The sequence below is a fragment of the Manis pentadactyla genome, chromosome 18, assembly GCF_030020395.1.
Source record: "Manis pentadactyla isolate mManPen7 chromosome 18, mManPen7.hap1, whole genome shotgun sequence".
NCBI classification, from domain to species: domain Eukaryota; kingdom Metazoa; phylum Chordata; class Mammalia; order Pholidota; family Manidae; genus Manis; species Manis pentadactyla.
This window is the reverse complement of record NC_080036.1, coordinates 13,882,872-13,902,964: the sequence shown is the minus strand read 5'-3', so window position 1 is coordinate 13,902,964 and position 20,093 is coordinate 13,882,872. Positions and strand designations below refer to the sequence as shown.

The window sequence follows — 20,093 nt, the reverse complement described above, 5'->3', positions numbered from 1 at the left end:
TCTATTGATACATCTGAACATCACATACTTTTTTGTAGTAATAAAAGACCTTTTGATTTAAGTAATGCTATTCCCTTGAAAGTGGTTATTATAATGTCTTTCAGTAAGGCCTTTTTCCTATGGTATACCAGAAATAATTTTAGAAAAACTACCTTCTACTTTTAAATTAATCAAACACCATCCCATTCAAAACACCACATTTTCAGATTATAATGACAGTTAATTTTTAACAACTTACTTGATCTATTATTTGCTTTATTGTATGAAGGCGAATAATGCCAGAGCTACGTTGGTCAGTTCCAGCATCTCGTGGTTCGCTTTCTATTCATGGTGTCAGCACAAAAACAAAACGTAAAAGTTCCATTGGTTAGATCTGAGTTTAACTACTAGGCGCTACTGCCAGCTGCACTCCCTAATACAGTCATGGGGGTGTCTTGAGAACTACAGCCTGTTCAGTGGCATTTCTGGACTCCACTGACTAGATGCCTCTCACTCTCACTGTTGACAAACAAAAATGTCTCTAGATACTGGCCAAATGTCTCTAAACATGGCCAAATGTCCCTGCCCCTGGCTGTGAGCCACTGGTCAGATCAATGCTTCTCAACAATGATGGGGTTAGGAGAAGGCAAGTGAGGCATCAGCCTCAGGTGCAAAATTAATAGGGACCCAAAAAAAAAACTCAGTCATCAGCAACGTTTTGATTCAGTATGTTAAAAAATTCAAAATTAATAATCTGCAATGAATAGTATACCAAAACTTTAAATAGAGTCAGTAACTGGAAGCTGAGAAAAAAGAAGTTGAGAAAAAAGTATTTAAGATTGTCTCTTGGTCAAGAGAAATTGTCAAATATGGCAATTCTCTCAAATGAAAATGAGATTTTAAAAAAGTAGATTTAAAAAATAACATCAATAAGCTTGCTTCCATTAAAGCCTGGAAATAAAATGACAAATTCTGAGTTTGGTATAAATAAAATATTTAAACTTAATGTGAGTTTTAATATGCATATCTTTCATGTTTTAAAAAATTTTCCATCTATTTTAATGTGCTGAAAAAAAATTAGCCACTAAAAAGAGTAAAAACATGTATGTAGGGACACACATTTTTTCTTTTTCCTAAGGCTCCCATATGGCTTGGCACAGCATTATTTATTTCCAAACCATTTTCACACTGTGACATACAGAAAAAATGGTATTACCTGCATGGCACACTGCCTCTCCTGGGTGGATCCCACCCAGCCACTGAGAGCTGATGAACTCAATACCTGGGTGGGTCTATAACCCATCAGCAACAGTGCTATTTGGCGGATTGGCTGGGGAGTTTTTGGGTTAGAACCTCTTTTCATACCAATAGAATAGGAACCATGGCACATAGAAGACCATTAATTTATAACTATGAGACAGCCTGTGGTTTCATACGGCAACTTGTCCCTCCCTACCAGTATACGATATGCCAAATGTAGCTTGGGCTGACTTCTAACCAAGAATCTAAGAGGTCCAATTCTTCTATTGTGAAGAAAAAGTTCTTCACTAAAAGGAAACAGCAATTTTTGTGACTTGGGTTTCAAGGAAAGCTTGAAAAGCAAGAAGAGCAATGCTGTTTCAGATCAGACAAAAGGCAGAGATTTGGAAGGACAGAGGTCACACTGACGAATAAGGTGAATGATTCTAGATAATTAGGCTATCATGAGACAAAGCTCCATGGGCAAAGATGGCAAAATTTCAAATCTGGTGAACAGAGGAGAATTAAGGAGAGAGATCAACGGGGAGTTTTGGTAGGAGAAAATGCTACTAATTCCTTAACTCAGAAGATTCTCATTAGATTCAATGATACATAACTAAGCAATCTGAATCCTTTGTAAAAGCCTGGCTACAGAGTAAACCCAATTAAATGAATCAATTACTCCTTAAGGTAGAGCTTTGTAATTCACACTTTTCCTAAATTTGAAAAACCCTGTTCCATATGCGTGGGGTCATCACCAACTACTTCAAGCAAAATGTTACCTATAAACAATGACCAAAAAAAGATCTCTTCTGAAAAAACTAACAAACTGAATGGGCAATGAGAAATAAGTATTTGCTAACTTGCTCAAATTTTACTATTATTTGCAAATTTTCTGAGTTTCAGAAAATAAATATCCTCATTCACCTTCAGCATCATCCAAATGAAAAGCAATGTAATAACAGGGCAATGTTCTGATTCTTTAAACTAGCACTTAAAAATGTTAATGAGGGTCTCATCTAGTGCCAATGGGAATAATAAAAAAGGCACAATCCTCTGGAAAGCAATAATAATTACATATAGCAGTGGCCAGGAAATGTTCATGTCTATATTTTTTGGAATTTTGTCTAAGGAAATCATAAATATGGAAAAAGCCATATTCTTGAGGATTTAAATCCTCTGGGAAACAAGGGAGAGCATAAACAAGCTAACAAAATATGGACCGATTTCTGCATCATTTGTAATGGTAAAGCATAAATTGAAACAAACAATACAAACAACAGAAGGCTAATCACCACAATTTGATTGCAGAATGTCAGACAATAAAATGAAAATATGGTATTATCTATTATGAAAGAAAACAGTATAAACAAAACTTTGTAGGAGTATGTTTACAAAGGGTGGGAAGGGTGGAAGAAAATACAACAGGGCAAATTTAGGGTGATGATGACATAAACAAAAATTCACTTTCTAATTTTTCCAAATAGAGACTTGTATTTTTGTAATTAGAAAAAAATAAGGTTTTAAGTTTTTACATGTTATTTAAAGCAAGGCAAAGTTGTCATAACTAAGCTGCATGTATACTTCAAGTACCATAATGGCTAAAACAATGAAAAAATTTGCAGGCAAAATCTGTCAGGCATTTAAAGCACCACATCCTCATTATTTATATTTAACACTAACTTACTATGTCTGCAATAAGAACTGACAGCATGAGTCATGCTTTTATTACTCTTCTTACATATTTGAATATTTCTGTTAGCTTAATGACTGAAAACACTAGATTGGAGCCAGAAAGGGTTCAAAGCTGAGTTCAGTTACTCATTAAGCTGGGTGTCACCAGAAAAGTTTAGGCCAAGGAGGCTGGGGGTGGTCCCAGCCATAACCACCCCAAGGCTCAGGATGCTCAGCTTCAGCAGAGGGATTCTACTACACTCCCTGGAGATACTGCTGGGATTAAACAAGATGGTAAGCAGGCACAGCTTCACAGAAGATGATTCTTATTGTTAAAGGGAATTGGTAGAACAAGGACACACACCATCACCCAGGCCTTCCAATAAAATAAATGGGTAACTGTAAATTTTCACTTATTAAAAGTTTAATTTCTATAAAGTGAATGTCAGACTCATTCTAAAGGAGCAACTAGTAAAGGAACACCTTCAACCTCATCTGAAGGCACTCCTGGGGCTACTTACTTGCAATCTGATAAATATCTGGTTCTTCTCTTGCCAGCTTTTCTCTAGCAACATCAGCTATTGGTCCAAAGATGGTTACAGGCCTCAGAAATCCAGCTGGGGAGGAATTCAAATGAAAAATAACCTAGTTTATGCCTTTTCTTTCTTAAGAATATTACCATTAAAGGGTATGAGGTTAGTCTGTAAAAAATAAACTACCTTCTCGAAGAACAACTCTTTCATATGCTGGAAACTTTGTTTGAACTGGCTGAGCTGACAAATCCTCTCTGCTTTTTCGAAGATTTCTCTTGGAACTGCGAAGACCTCGGAATCTCCAGAAGTCAGCACGGTCTCCTCCTGCTGTTTTTGGGAGTGTGTATTGTACACTGGCTAACTGCTCAGCTCTGGACAAGATAAAAAAAAATAATAATAATGATATTTTAAAAACAAAATGGAAAAAGACATATAATGAAATAAAATGTCAAAATACTGGATAGAACTTCACATAGTTTAAATGATAATGGTGAAACTAAAAGGAGTTTGTACAACTAAGTCAGTTACAGATATAGCGAATACCATTAAAAACCAAACCTTTACATTACCAAAATTTCCCAATGGGACTGAAATCTTCTATCGCCATTTATTTAACAAGTTCTATGAGGAGTATCCAAACATTCATACCTGTTCTTATTAGGGATGATGCCTCGTTCTACCTCCTTATGATTTTTGCCAATTCGAATAGCGAGCCAAGAACCTAGTTTTCCATTGTACAGTGTATCCACAACACGGAACACCTCTCCTTTATTAAAACTAAGTCCGTAGGGAGATTCCTTTTCATATTCAAAATGGGTTCTAATATAGAAAGAATCTCCTACATCTGATTCTACGATGCGACGATAAACTAAAAGGAATCAAAACAAAAAATTAACAATAGCTAGTGGGTTAAGAAATTAAAAACAACAGTGTTCAACAAATGTTGAATCCTTACTGTGTGTCTGTAGTAACTATTTTATACTGTATTATGTATTTAGTCTCACATATGTTGCTCATGAAATGGTAACTTTTAGCAGCTCCATTTTACAGATGAGGAAGCTGATGCAGACAGATCAAGTAACTTCCAAAGCCAGACATGCTTTCTGTTTAAATCATCTGACTTAATTTTGCTGCATAGATATTCCCATTTCTAAACTAATGGTTCTCCAATAAGGGCAATTACCCTACCCTACCCAGGAGCTGTTTAGCAGTATCTGGAGACATTTTTAATTGTTGCAGATGTGTGTGTTTGCAGGGATTGGGAATTGGGTGGCGGGGAAGTTATACCACCAGAAATCTAGTGAGTAGAGGCCGGGGATGCTTCTACACATCCTACAATGTCAGCCTCAACAGCAAAAAAATATATGGTCCCAAATGTCAATACTGCTGAGGCTGAGAAACTCTGCTCTCAATGAAAAGTCTATCTGCTTAACCACAGAGAAAACAAGGCATTCTCTTAAATTAATGCTAACAAACATCAGTATAATGCTTAGAAGAAAGACATCAGTACAAAATTTGGAAACTGCCCATATATATTTCTGTATGATTCTGATAGCTAATAAACAGCTAGGATTCTTCTATGCCTTGTAAAGAGTTAGGTGGCATTCTATGTAAATCAGAATGCCATAGAAGTTTGTCCTATTATGGTGCTGTGCCAACAAGCACCCCTGAAATGATTTGAAAAACTCTCTCTGAGATTAATAAGTTCATTTCTCACTCAACTTCAAATGATTAATTTTAAAAACTGAAAACTAAAATCCCTAAGTCCTCAAACTTATACAGGTTTTCTCCATTTTCTGACAGTATCTCACCATCTTTCTTTTTCTGAGCCAATATGGTCACTTCTTCTCCTTTAGGGAGGTCAAGTAGGAAAAGGACGGCTTCTTCTCTTATGATGTTTGTGAAATCTACATTGTTTACCTGTTAAAATACATTTCACGAATTACCCTTGGCTGTATTTTAAAGATTATGAAAATACTTATCTACACAAGACACTGATGTTCCCAAGAGTTTACCTAATTTGAAAATATTACATCTTTAGGAGGGAAAATTTTACTTCGGAGAAAAGAATATACTCTAATTAAAAAATAGGAACCAAGTAAATAAAGTGAATGAAGAGAAAGTGCAAAATCAGAGTGGTCACAATACATCCTCCCATTAAAAAATCTATTGCAAAATTTAGACCAAAAAAGATGAATTCTAAATATTTATTATTGTACAATCTCTTGGCTTTAAATTTTTAAATTATAAATTCTATGAATGTAACCTGAAACTAATGTACTTTCATATGCCAATTATACCTCAACTACAACAATTTTTAAAATTTCTGTGTATGTACAATAGAGCCCTACTTTTTAATAATCTCTGAAAAAGAAATCAAAAGGAAATGAGATTAAAAAGAAATAGTGTATGCATTGTGCCATCTCTTTAAGAGCACCTGTATGATGTAGGATCAATGTCTCCCAAATCAATGTATTAGAAGCTCCTGAGGACAAATGGAACTTATCAAAGTGTTACCTGTGGCTGTGTGTAGGATTACAGGTAGAATTTCCTCTTTTCACCTTTGGAAATTTTCCACACACACAAAATCTACTTTTCTGTTGCAAAAGTAAGTAAACTATTAAGAAATATTTAAAGAAAGACATATGCCTGATTAGTTCAAGTAAGATATATGAGGTGCGTAAGAGACAGGTGTGTTTGATTTCTTTAGTACACTGAACTTTATTATACATGGTATATTTGAGAGCTTGTAAATATTATCAGGAGTAATCACAATACAATGTCAGATGGAAATCCATAAGTCAGAGATGATGCCTTGACTTTTTTGACAGGCTAAGTTTAAAGGGAAAGGAGGATGATGAAAATGGCATAGGTAGTTGGCACAGTCTAAGGTGACTTAGGAAAAGAGCTCAGAGTAAAAATATTCTGACTGTGGGCTGCTGACTTGAGCAACCAAACCCAAGATGGAGACTGTTAAGATAGAAGCAGGGAACTGCTGACTTCCCAAGTTTTAGAAGAATCATTAAAGAAGGAAGAAAAAGACATAAAAATATTAGGAGAGTACCAGAATGGCATCTAAGAAATCCAAGGACTAAGGCACTTCAAGGATTACTTAAGACAGTCAACACACTGCTAATGAATAAAGGAAAATGAGGGCTCAGGATGACTTAGGTCAATGATGGCTTATGGAAATTCAAATTCAGTAGTAGTTAAGGTGGAAGCCAGACTCTGAAACTTCGTGACAGCAATGGTTGAAAAGAAAGCAAAAGGACTCAACTATACCTACATCAAGTTCAACAGCAAAAGGAAAGAAGTAAGACAATGGAAGCCAGGTGAAGAATTAGAGAGGGAAAGGAAAAACATGAACAAAGCAGCCAAAGCAGCAAGATTCTGGAGCAGGAAAAGGCAGAATTCAGGAAATGGGCAAGTGGTGGTCTGAATGAAGGAACAGATCAGAACAGAGGTGGCAACAACAATTTGAGGTGGAGAGGTAGAGTAAAATAAGTGACTCACATTTGATAGACTTGATCTTTTGATTAAACAGGACGTACTTTATCTGCCAGGAGGTTTGAGGATTTTGTGAAGAGATAAAGATGGTACTACATTACTGGCAACACTGCTTATCAAAAAGTAAAATAAACAAACACAAAGAAAAAAAGGGAAAAGGAAAAAGACCCCATTGGTAGACTGCATCTAAACTGGGCTTTCTGCCTCTTGTAACTGGTCCTGTCTCTGGAGGGTCTGATGCTTCAGAGACAGAGCAGCTTTTATGTTTGCCTGATGTATATACCCCATCTCCTTGTGCCTGAGCCATCACCTGGGGTGAAGAAGGTCCTAGAAGGCTATGTGGGACTGCTGCAAAGACTAGTCACATGAGAGAGGAACTTGACGTTAGCCTGCTGGCAAGTTGTGGCCCATGGTAGAAGTCTTGCCAGACTGAATGTTTAGGTGAACCTAAAAAGACTACCTACTTTACATAGGGATCTAAAATTTATTTTTCTGTAGGGTCAGTAACACCAAAGATTAAAATGAAACCAAAGCAAGATTCAAGATGGTGGCATGAGAGGTGAGACAGAGAACTCCTCCCAAAACCACAAATAGTACAAAAATATACTTACTTAATACAACTAACCCTAAAACAGCAACAAGAAGGAAGGCTAAACCAGACCTTATGAACAGAGAGACCTCATGAAATGGGGTAACGTACAAAAGCCCTAATCTGGCAACCTGAGCCCTTCCCCCACCCCAGCTCACCTGCGGGAGGAAGAGAAATGGAGTGAGGAGGGGGTGGAAGCCTGGGACTGCTGAACACCTGGCCCTGGAGATATGCTGTGCGAGCAGAAACCTTCATTGTGTGGTGCTCCGGAGGATGGCAAGCTGGGACAGGCAGAGTGCCTGAGAGACTGAGATTCCGGCCATTTGTGGAGGAGGGGATCCACACCCAGCCACTCTGTGTCAGAGGAAAGGCAGGTGGTCTGAGAGGCTTCCTAGCAGGGAAAGGGCTGCTGAAGGGGCAGGGATTGCACAGAGCTTGCTGCACGGATGAGGGGAGAGCTGGACAAGGTTGTCTGGGTGCGCACTGCCCAGCTGGTTGGGGCTTTGAGGAGCTTCAGGCGCTCCATTCCCCTGGCTGGCTACTCAGCTCCAAGGCCCCCCACTGTGACATGCAGCCTGCTACGCCTTTCTCCTAGCCTGCCAGCACCAGTTCACAAACTGGCATTCACTGTGCTGGCATCAGGCCAGCCACAGGGAGGCCCCGCCCACAACAGCTAGAGACGCAAAGCACAGGGGCTTACACCTGTGTACTTGGCCCACTGGCTCTGACACTGGAGACAGGTACCGCAGATGGGAATTAGGAAACATATCTTTCCTCCCCCCAGGTAGCAGGCTCCACTCCACTACCACCCCCAACCTCATTCTAGGGGCTGAGCAGCTCCAGAGACTGCAGCTTCTGAGCACTAGTGGGCACCACACAGAAATATGAAACATCAAAAGAACATGGTTCAGACCAAAATCTCACAAACCCCAGGAAAAGAGCCAAAGGAAACTGAACTCACCAATCTTCCTAAAAGAGAATTCAAAATAAAAATTATAAACATGCTTATGGAGGTATAGAAAAATATTCAAGAACTCAGGAACGAATTTAAGTCAGAGATCCAATCATTAAGAAATTCCATATCTGAAGTGAAACATACAATGGAGGGATTTAAAAGCAGATTAGATGTAGTAGAAGAGACGGTAAATGGAATAGAAATTAGAGAAGAGGAACACAAATAAGCTGAGGCACAGAGAGAAAAAAGAATCTCTAAGAATGAAAGAATATTAAGAGAACTGTGTGACGAATCCAAACAGAACAATATTCGCATAATAGGGGTACCAGAAGAAGAAGAGAAAAAAGTATAGAAAGTGTCATTGAGAAGGTAATTGCTGAAGACGTTCCCAGTGTGGGGAAGGAGATAGTCTCTCAAGCAAAGGAGGTGCACAGGTCGCCCAACACAAGGGACCCAAGGAAGACAACACCAAGACATATAATAATTAAAATGGCAAAGATCAAGGATAAAACAGACTTTTAAAAGCAGGTAAAAAGAGAAAAAAGATGACATAAAAAGGAAAACCCATCAGGCTATCATCAAACTTCTCAACAGAAACCCTACAGGCCAGAAGGGAGTGGCATGATACATTTAATGCAATGAAGCAGAAGGGCCTTGAACCAAGAATACTCTACCCAGCAAGGTTACCATGTAAATATGAAGGAGGGACTAAACAATTTTCAGATAGGCAAAAGCTGAGAGAATTTACCTCCCACAAACCACCTCTGCAGTGCATTTTGGAGGGACTCCTATACATGGAAGTATTCCTAAGGCTAAATAGATGTCACCCAAGGGATAGACAAAGAGTATAGAATATGATTCATAACATACAAAGAATGGAGGAGGAAGAAAAAGGAAGAAAAAAAGAAAAAAAGAACCTTTAGGTTGTGTTTCTAATAGCATATGAAGTGAGTTAAATTAAACTGTTAGACACTATGGGATTACCCTTGAACCTTTGGTAACCATGAATCTACAGCCTGCAATGGCAATAAGCACATACCTATTGATAATCACCCTAAATGTAAATGGTCTGAATGCATCAATCAAAAAACAGAGAGTCACTGAATGGATAAAAAAAACAAGACCTGTCTATATGCTGCCTACAAGAGACTCACTTTGAACCCAAAGGCATAAACAGACTGAAAAGTAAAGAGATGGAAAAAGATATTTCATGCAACTAACAGGGAGGAAAAAGCAGGAGTTGCAGTACTTTTATCAGACAAAATAGACTTCAAAACAAAGAAAGTAACAAGAGACAAAGAAGGACATTACATAATGATAAAAGGGTCTGTCCAACAAGAAGATATAACTATTATAAATATCTATGTACCCAACACATGATCACCTACATATATGAAACAAATACTAACAGAATTAAAGAGGGAAATAGAATGCAATGCATTCATTTTAGCAGACTTCAACACACTACTCACTCCAAAGGACAGATCAACCAGACAGAAAATAAGAAACAGAAGCAATGAACAACATTAGAACAGATGGACCTAACAGACATCTACAGAACACTCCATCCAAAAGCAACAGGATACCCATCCTTCTCCAGTGCACATGGAACATTTTCAAGAATAGATCATATACTAGGCCACAAAAAGAACCTCAATAAATTCAAAATGATTGAAATTGTACCAACCAGCTTCTCAGATCACAAAGGTATGAAACTAGAAATACATTACACAAAGAAAACGAAAAAGCCCACAAACCCTAAATAATCAATGGATCAATGATGAAATAAAAACGGAGATGAAGCAATATATGGAGACAAATAACAACAATAAATCAACAACACAAAATCTGTGGGATATAGCGAAGGCAGTGCTAAGATGGAAATATATTGCAATACAGGCCTATTTCAGGAAAGAAGAACAATCCTAAATGGACAGTCTAAACTCACAATTAATGAAACTAGAAAAGGAAGAATAAATGAGGCCCAGAGTCAGTAGAAGGAGGGACATAATAAAGATTAAAGCAGAAATAAGTAAAATGGAGAAGAATAAAACAATAGAGAGAATCAATGAAAGCAGGAGCTGGTTCTTCAAGAAAATAAACAAAATAGATAAAGTCCTAGCCAGACTAATCAAGAAAAAAAGAGAGTCTACACACATAAACAGAATCAGTAATGAGAAAGGAAAAATCACAAAGGACACCACAGAAATACAAAGAATTGAGAGAATACTATGAAAAATTATAAGCTAACAAACTGGATAACGCAGAAGAAATGGACAACTTTCTAGAAAAATACAACCTTCCAAGACTGACCCAGGAAGAAACAGAAAATCTGAATAGACCAATTACCAGCAAAAAAATTGAACTGGTAATCAAAAAACCACCTAAGAACAAAATCCCTGGACATATGGTTTCACTGCTGAATTTTATCAACCATTTAGTGAAGACCTAATACCAATGCTCCTTAAAAGTTTTCCAAAAAGCAGTAGAGGAGGGCATATTGCCAAACTCATTCTATGAGGCCAACATCACTCTAATACGAAAACCAGGCAAAGACACCAAAATAAAAGAAAATTACAGACCAATATCCCTGATGAACATAGAAGCAAAAATACTCAACAAAATATTAGCAAACTGAATTAAAAAATACATCAAAAAGATCATCCATTGTGATCAAGTGGGATTCATCCCAGAGATCCAAGGATGGTACAACATTCAAAAATCTATCAACATAATCCAGTACATCAACAAAAAGAAGGACAAAAACCACATGATCATCTCCAGAGACGCTGAAAAAGCATTTGACAAAATTCAACATCCATTTGTGATAAAAACTCTCAATAAAATGGATACAGAGGGCAAGTACCTCAACATAATAAAGGCCATATATGACAAACCCACAGCAAACATTATACTTAATAGCAAGAAGCTGAAAGCTTTTCCTTTAAGATCAGGAACAAGACAAGGATGCCCACTCTTCCCACTTTTATTCAACATAGTTCTGGAGGTCCTAGCCACGGCAATCAGACAACACAAAGAAATAAAAGGCATCCAGACTGGCAAGGAAGAAGTCAAACTGTCCCTGTTTGCAGATGACATGATATTGTACATAAGAAACCACAAAGAATCCACTCCAAAACTACTAGATCTAATATCTGAATTCAGCAAAGTTGCAGGATGCAAAATTAATACACAGAAATCTGTTGCATTTTTATACACTAATGATGAACTAGAAGAAAGAGAAATCAGGAAAACAATTCCACTCACAATTGCATCAAAAAGAATTAAATACCTAGGAATAAACCTAACCAAGGAAGTGAAAGACCTATAACCTGAAAACTACAAGACACTCTTTCTTTAAGAGAAATTAAAGAGGACACTAATAAATGGAAACTCATCCCATGCTCTTGGCTAGGAAGAATTAATATTGTCAAAATGGCCATCCTGCCTAAAGAAATCTACAGATTCAATGCAATCCCTATCAAAATAACAACAGCATTCTTCAATGAACTAGAGCAAATAGTTCTAAAATTCATATGGAACCACAAAAGACCTCAAATAGCCAAAGCAATCCTGAGAAGGAAGAATAAAGCAGGGGAGATTACACTCCATGACTTCAAGCTCTACTACAAAGTCACAGTAATCAAGACAATTTGGTACTGGCACAAGAACAGACCCATAGGACAGTGGAACACACCAAAGAGCCCTGATATACACCCAACCATATATGGTCAATTAATATATGATAAAGGAGCCATGGATATACAATGGGGAATTGACAGCCTCTTCAAGCTGGTGTTGGCAAAACTGGACAGCTACATGCAAGAGAATGAAACTGGATTATTGTCTAACCCCATACACAAAAGTAAACTCAAAATGGATCAAAAACCTGAATGTAAGTCATGAAACCATAAAACTTTTAGAAAAAAATATAGACAAAAATCTCTTGAACATAAACATGAGCAACTTCTTCACGAACATATCTCCTGGGCAAGGGAAACAAAAGCAAAAATAAACAAGTGGGACTATATCAAGCTGAAAAGCTTCTGTACAGCAAAGGACACCACCAATGAACAAAAAGGCATCCTACAGTATGGGAGAATACATTCATAAATGACAGATCTGATAAGGGGTTGACATCCAAATTATATAAAGAGCTCACACACCTCAACAAACAAAAAGCAAATAATTCAATTAAAAATGGGCAGAGGAGCTGAACAGACAGTTCTCCAAAGAACTTCAGATGCCCAACAGACACATGAAAAGATGCTCCACATCGCTAAGCATCAGAGAAATGCAAATTAAAACCACAATGAGATATCACCTCACACCAGTAAGGATGGCCAACATCCAAAAGACAAACAGCAACAAATGTTGGCGAGGATGTGGACAAAGGGGAACCCTCCTACACTGCTGGTGGGAATGTAAACTAGTTCAACTTGTGGAAAGCAGTATGGAATTTCCTCAAAACACTAAAAATAGAAATACCATTTCACCCAGGAATTCCACTCCTAGGAATTTACTGTAGGAAATGCAGAAGCCCAGTTCACATGCACTCCTATGTTTATTGCAGCACTATTTACAATAGCCAAGACATGGAAGCAACCTAAGTGTCTACCAGCAGATGAATGGATAAAGAAGATGTGGGACATATACACAATGGAATATTATTTAGCCATAGGAAGAAAACCAATCCTACCATTTGCAACAACATGGATGGACCTAGAGGGTATTAAGCTCAGTGAAATAAGCCAGGCGGAGAAAGAGAAGTCTTAAATGATTTCACTCATCTGTGGAGTATAAGAACAAAGAAAAAACTGTAGGAACAAAACAGCAGCAGACTCACAGAACCCAAGAATGGACTAACAGTTACCAAAGGGAAAGGGACTGGGGAGGGTGGGTGGGAACGGAGGGAGAAGGGGGAAAGGGGGCATTACGATTAGCACACATAATGTAGCGGGGCGGGGAGACATGCAAAGGCAGTATATACAGAGAAGACAAGTAGTGATTCTATAGCATCTTACTACGCTGATGGATGGTGACTCTGGTTGTGTGTGGGGGAACTGCTGATGGGGGGAGTCTAGTAGCTATAATGTTGTTCAAGTAATTGTATATTAATGATACCAAAACAAAAAATAATGAAGAAAAAATATCCCTTGGGAAAAAAAAAAAAAATGAAACCAAAGCATACAGTTAATGATTCTGTAACATCTTACAATGTTGATGGATAGTGACCGTACTAGAGGGGGTAGGGATTTAGTAATATGGGTAACCATTGAACTGCTGTGTTGTATATTTGAAACCAACATAGAATTGTATATCAATGATACTTTAATAATAATTAAAAAATAACCAAAGCATCACATTGTGTTATAACACGTAACAATAAACAAGAGCAAGTGCAGGAATGGGAAATGACAAGTTCAGCACAACCAAGACCTGACAGATTTCTAATCTGAACATTTAAATGGTTCAAGAGACTGTGACAAATACTACAATCTAATTTTTTGACAATCATTTAAGACCTTTACTAACAGGTAGTTGCTGTTTGACTTTTTCCAAAAAGTCAAGTTGTAAATTTTTACTACGAATTAAAAACGAGGTTCTTAGAAATCTCAGCTTGACGAGATATAAAACAATTTAAAAACCTTTCAAGGTGTACTGAGAAAAACCAGGCTTTAAAAAAAAACAAAAAACAAGTTTGCCACTACATAAAGCAACCATTAAGTAAAAATAATAAAAACCCCATGCTGCATATACCAGAGAAGACAAGCAGTGACTCTATAGCACCTTACTAAGCTGATGGACAGTGACTGCAATGGGGTATGTCGGGGGGACTTGATAATATGGGTGAATGCAGTAACCACAATGTTGCTCACACGAAACCTTCATAAGATTGTGTATCAATGATAACTTAATAAAAAAAACAAAAGAAAACAAAATAACCCCCCCCATGCTGCACAGATCATGCAGATAGTGCAGGTATCTGGTCAATGGGCCAAATGCAAGCACTTAAGGTCATCAGCTACAATCCTTTGCACATTTCTTATTGCTGGAATTTCATACTCATGCCCTCTTGTAGGATGATAAAACCAGATGATGGGAGAGACGGTAAACTGGCACTGACTCAGCCCCGCCCTGCTCGGTCTCGGTGGCGGCTGAATTCTCCCTGATGGATCAGCAGTTTTTGTCTTTGCCATCTTGTGGTTTAGGGTTTTCTGGGCATCTGCATAGGTACCAATGTTGAGCTGGCTGTGACCTTGAGTCTCAAGTCCTTGATTTTCCTTCTCTGCTTCACTGCCATCCTCTCTGCGCTGTCTCTGGCGAGGAGGACCCTGGGGGAGTTGTGGTCCTTAATCCCGGCAAATACTCTGTCCGTCTCACCGTCTACCTGGCTGTCCCGCACCCTGGTTGCCAGCACGCCCCCTCACTTCTCCTTGCACAGGAGGGCTGGAACACTGTGGTCGGGCCTGGCCTTCAGCAGCTCTCTCCCGTCATTCTTTCCCCCACTCTCACTACTCTGGTCGTTCTGCTGGTGACTGCAGAGAGGACCCGTGCTGCGGAGAGGACCCGTGTGACGTGGACGGCCTCCGAAATGGTTAGGGTCTGCTGCGCGTCTACTGCCTTGCGCTGGAGCTCCACCAAGCCTGTAACATCTGCTGCCTCGGCACCCTTTTCCCCTTCAACATCCAAATCCACGGTCTCTCCATCTCCAACACTGCCAAGGGACTTCCTGGGGCTATTCTTTATGACAGTCTGCTCTACAAATACATCTTCCTTTGTGCCATTCCTGTTGATGAAACCATATCCATTTCTTAAACTGAACTATTTTACTGTTCCCAAAACCTCCGTTCTGACGACTTTCTTGTCCCCGCTGGAAGGTGCCACTGATGTGAGGCTGTCCAGGCTGCCGCCCTGTGTGGGCTGCACTGAGAAGCAGGGGCGGCTGCTGCAGCTCCTCCGGGAAGTGCTGGTAACCAGGCGGCTACAGCGTGGGCTGCCCAGGGCGCTCTCGGGACAGCTCTCCATGCCCGCTCCCAATTGAACTTGACTACAATCTAACTTTAACAGTAGGTATGCTATGTCTGATGCCATTCTCTAGAGATCTAAGTACTTCCGAACATGAATTTTTGATATACTGACATACCCTGAGAATTTGATCACCCTCTTCTAAGCCTTCTTTGGCTGCCGGGCTATCTTCCAGAACGCCAGCTACAAATATTCCGACATCATTTCCACCAGCCAGGCGCAAACCCACACTATCTCCTTTCCTGAATTTTACCAATTTCATGCTGGGCCTGTTAAAACAAATATTTCATTTGAAACAGTTAAGAAGAGCTTGAAGTTATACCAAATTGCTACAATGAAAACAGTATTCAGAATGAAATAAAGGGCCATAATCTCTGAAATTTTCCTCATACCACTAATTTACTGAATAAAACGTAGTGTTAGAATTCCAAATCAGATTTAATAGCACTTTCTTTTATTATCTGTTAAACAAAATAAGTTTTAAAATATTTGAGTGTATTATGCAAGTAATGCTTTATATACAAATACAAAAAATTAATATTTTTCCAAACTTTCAATCTTGGATGTATATAGGACATTCCCAATGGGTAAAAACCTTCCATTATTTCCATCCCAATTCATATCATATCATCAGACAGTGATTTTTAAACTCTGAAGTTGATGGATTCTTTTAGTAATTTATACAGATCACTTACTCTACAGCCCCTTTGATTTTTAAATAAAAATCTTATCATCATTCATCATTCAGCCTTTCTGGATTAGCCCCATATTCAATCTCTGCCCCTTTCTTACTAGAGAGAGAACAGGAAGTAATTAATGCATACACATTCCTCTTGATTATCAGTGTGGTATCAAAACCTTGTGACACTCTTAGAACAAACACTGAAGGATGCTTCAGGAGAATGGCTGGGCAGAAACAGGTAACAACAAAACAGATCATAATAACAAATTACCCTCTTAGGTTCCCATTACTACCCCACATACCTAGCCAAGAAGACACAGTTCTTTTTACCTATTCTAACATGAAGTATAGAAAAAGTCCCTTTCCTCTTTATTCACTAAATAACAACAAATTATTAAAAATGAATAGAAACTAAAAAACACAAATCAAATAAATGAATCAATGAGTTGAGAGAAGAGATAGGTCTAGTTCTTTTAAACCAACCAAAGACCACTTTAGCTTTCAGGACTTAGAAGATGTTCACATTTGATGCAGTTTTCTGATCTGGAACTAACTAAGAGCCTGTAGGTTAGGTGAGGTTCACTGCTGGGGTTACTGGCATCACTGGTCCCTCCGTGAACTATCTACCAGTTTTATCAAGAATGAGTGCCTTGGTGGTGGTGCATTCTACTTTTCCACTACCCTTCTCTCAGACTCCTCTCCCAAACAAATTATACAGACAGCTCTTTTAAATATTTCCTCAAAGTCCTTAAGACTCCAGGTCCCTGGAAGTCTTCTTCTAACACTGACCAATCTAGTGCACCTCAAAAAGTGAAAATAGTTGATGGTAGTCTGTTATCTTCAGTAAAATCTGCTTTTAAAAACTAGTGTTTTAGAACAGCTTTAGGCCCAATTTCACAGTGTTCTGTGCCCTAGATGACTGATACTTGATGCTCTGCTCTGTCTGCATTATATCAATTACTTGAAATGGCAAAAAGTAGACTCACTTACTACTTCTGCATCAAATCCATACACTGGATTTGAATGAATAATCAAACTTGCTGGCTTAGCTACAAATCCTGCCCCAATCCTCTTTGGTGTCTGTTCTTCAGAGCTCATCCAGGGAAAACCTGGGATCTAATCACTAAAGGTTTTTTAAACCTTAAAGAGTTATAAATATACAAGTCATAAATATATAACAAATCCTGAAGAGTTCCAGTAAATTCTTAAGAAAGGAAAAAAGGAGACTATGTCTTCACAAGTTATAAAATTTTCAGTTACCTCATATAAGAATATACAATTTTAAAACTTGTGTGATACCCCCTGTTTTTCAGGAGCTCTCTCTATCTAGCTTGGGTCTTGTGGTAACAACGCAATTGTCTTTAGTTGAGAAAATAGGTGAGAGCAAAGGTCTAGATATAAACCACTTTAAGAACTTGGTAATTTTCAATTACTTAAATAATGTCCCTTTTACCACAGAGGAAACAAAAAACCAATTTGATGATCATGATGGTTTGAAATCTGGTTATACAATTTACATCACAAACCCATCAAGTATGAAACAGAAAATAAAAACATGCCACAATGCAAAGGATGGCCCACTACAATAAACAACAATCTGACCCAAAGTGTCAATAGTGCTAAAATATGGAGAAATATATATATTTTTAAATGCTAGGGCATTAGAAAGTTTATGAAAAAATTCTGATGTCTAAATAGAAAATTTGTTTTTAAGTTTTGTCATTCCTCACCTAAAAACTAGGTAGGAGACAGTGGTGAAAAGAAGTAAACATCACCGAAGTTTCTTTGTTCTCTAATCTCCAACTAATTCTACCATAAATAATTAAAAAGGAAAAAATCCTTAATCATAGCAGTAAGTGGTATACACTATTTTAAGAAGTACATATAATAATATGGTTTGCAACTGAATTCCCACTTTAAATAATGTTTAATAATGGACAGAAAGACAACAACAGCTTAAAACTGCATTACCGAAGAATTCCATCTTCATGAGCTGAATTAGGTAGGACACCATCAGATGGGCTGACAGGTAAATCCACATCTGGTTGTCCAACCTGAGCATATACAGGCTTTGGTTCTAAAAGAAAGAAAAATTTTAAGTTCTACAAGAATCATTTTATTAAAAAAAACAGAGTAATAATGTAACCAATCAGTGGAAATAGCCAACAATAAAAAGTCTGTAAAAATACATGCATGAAAATTCATCAGCAAAAATGTTCAATTTTGAGAACCTGATATGGAATACATATATATATACATATTAGAGTACAGTTTATAGTTATAATTCTGATGTCTTTATAACAAGTATGCATGTTACATAGTCACTGGTGCTTTCTACTGCTCCAGCTGTTAGGGTCTGAAAATCTATTCTCTAGGGAAAATAACAGAAGAATATGAGAATCCCTACAATTGTCTGTTAAGATTACCAAAGCAACCATCTTTCTTCACTGTGCTAAAATGTATTTTTAAATACCCACATTCCTTCTACTAAACAAGCAGAGCAAAAGATGACTGGAGGGAAGGAACTGAGAGACATTAGAACCAAAATCTACAGGCCTTTCAAAAGCAACCAGATCTTGGAACCTTGCATATTCTTACATCTGGTCTCATATACAGCAATACAAGGTATACTTTATAAAATGTTTATGGAAACACTTTCAATAAGCAAAATAACACATTTTCTGAAGGCAATCAAACACTTCTCTTTATTGAGCAGTATTGGAAAATAGCTTTGCTCATTGTGAGTAGCTGTTAACCATGAATAATTTCACTTAGAAAAACTTTTTTAAAAAATTCATGAAAGCCTACTGATCCATGCCAATCTTCTACCCATAAGGAAAATTCTAGGAGTCAGAGACAGAAAACTCACACACAGTAACAGTAGAAACAATAACAGCAATAATAATAGTAATAATACACCTTTAAGTCTTCTGTAAATCTTGACAATTACTTTAGTTTGATTGCAAATGTCTTCTGAACTTAGTATTTTGCAGGGCTTACCTGGAAGAGTGGGTGCCTGTTTCTCATTTCTTTCAACTGTAACCTCTTCCACTGTTTTAGGTGCATGATCATCTGCATGTTTTACAGGAGTTGAGATAGCCCCAGGTTTAGAAATTCTCTCTTCCTCTCTGCTCCGAAGACTGTATGTTAGTAAAACAAAAAACTATTAAGCACAAAGATGATTGTGAAAATTACTTATGACAGTAAAAATATAGCCAAACTTCCAATAAACAATGACAAGGGTCTTGTTCTAACAGCTAAATATTATAAAAGGCAAGTACATAATACTACAGTGGTATTGCCACAGAAACAGAAAAATAGATCAATGCAATAAAACAGAAAATAGAGAAACGTCCACAGTAGCAAAGTTCCAAACTGTCAGAAAAGAACATACTATTTATTATACAATGACCACAGCAGGGTTATTTCAAGAGTGTATGTATGGCTTGTTCAACATTAGGAATCTATAATATAGTTTCTTATTATGCCCAAGTATTAGAGAAAAAAATGTTAATACCAAACAGGCATGTGAAAAAATTCAACAGCAATTCTAATAAAAATCATAAGCAAAGATACAACTCATTAATTACAATTAATACAAAACCAAGAGCTAACACCATATTAAATGGTGAAATGCTGAATGTATTCACACTAAGATCAGTAACAGCACAGTGATACCTACAAATGACTATTATTTAGCACTATTTGGAAGACTCAGATGATACAATCACCAAGTGGGCTTAAAAAATTGGCAAAAAAATTTAGTGAGTGTAAAAGAACACTAAAAAAATTTGAATTAAGAGAATTTTAATTCCATTTTTTAGAAAAACCAACAGATTTTTCTCAATATCCTCAACGACAGATAGAAATGGAAAGGAAAAAATATGCCAGGAACAAATCTGTATA

The 20,093-nt window shown here is 37.5% G+C and overlaps 1 protein-coding gene and 1 pseudogene across 7 annotated transcripts in view; both read right to left on the bottom strand.

The window, feature by feature from the left end:
• The window catches only part of TJP1 (tight junction protein 1), a 270,943-nt gene that overhangs the window by 23,629 nt on the left and 227,221 nt on the right, over window positions 1-20,093 (bottom strand). For all 7 annotated transcript variants that reach the window (XM_036878759.2, XM_036878760.2, XM_036878761.2 and 4 more), the window contains 8 exons: window positions 19,188-19,327; window positions 18,159-18,264; window positions 15,624-15,774; window positions 5,237-5,345; window positions 4,074-4,293; window positions 3,612-3,796; window positions 3,414-3,509; window positions 239-321 (listed from right to left, as the gene is read on the bottom strand). In XM_036878759.2, coding sequence (XP_036734654.2) covers window positions 239-321; window positions 3,414-3,509; window positions 3,612-3,796; window positions 4,074-4,293; window positions 5,237-5,345; window positions 15,624-15,774; window positions 18,159-18,264; window positions 19,188-19,327 — 1,090 coding nt within the window. The remainder of the gene's footprint in view (window positions 1-238; window positions 322-3,413; window positions 3,510-3,611; window positions 3,797-4,073; window positions 4,294-5,236; window positions 5,346-15,623; window positions 15,775-18,158; window positions 18,265-19,187; window positions 19,328-20,093) is intronic.
• On the bottom strand, window positions 13,788-15,505 carry LOC118908814 (Y-box-binding protein 1-like; annotated as a pseudogene).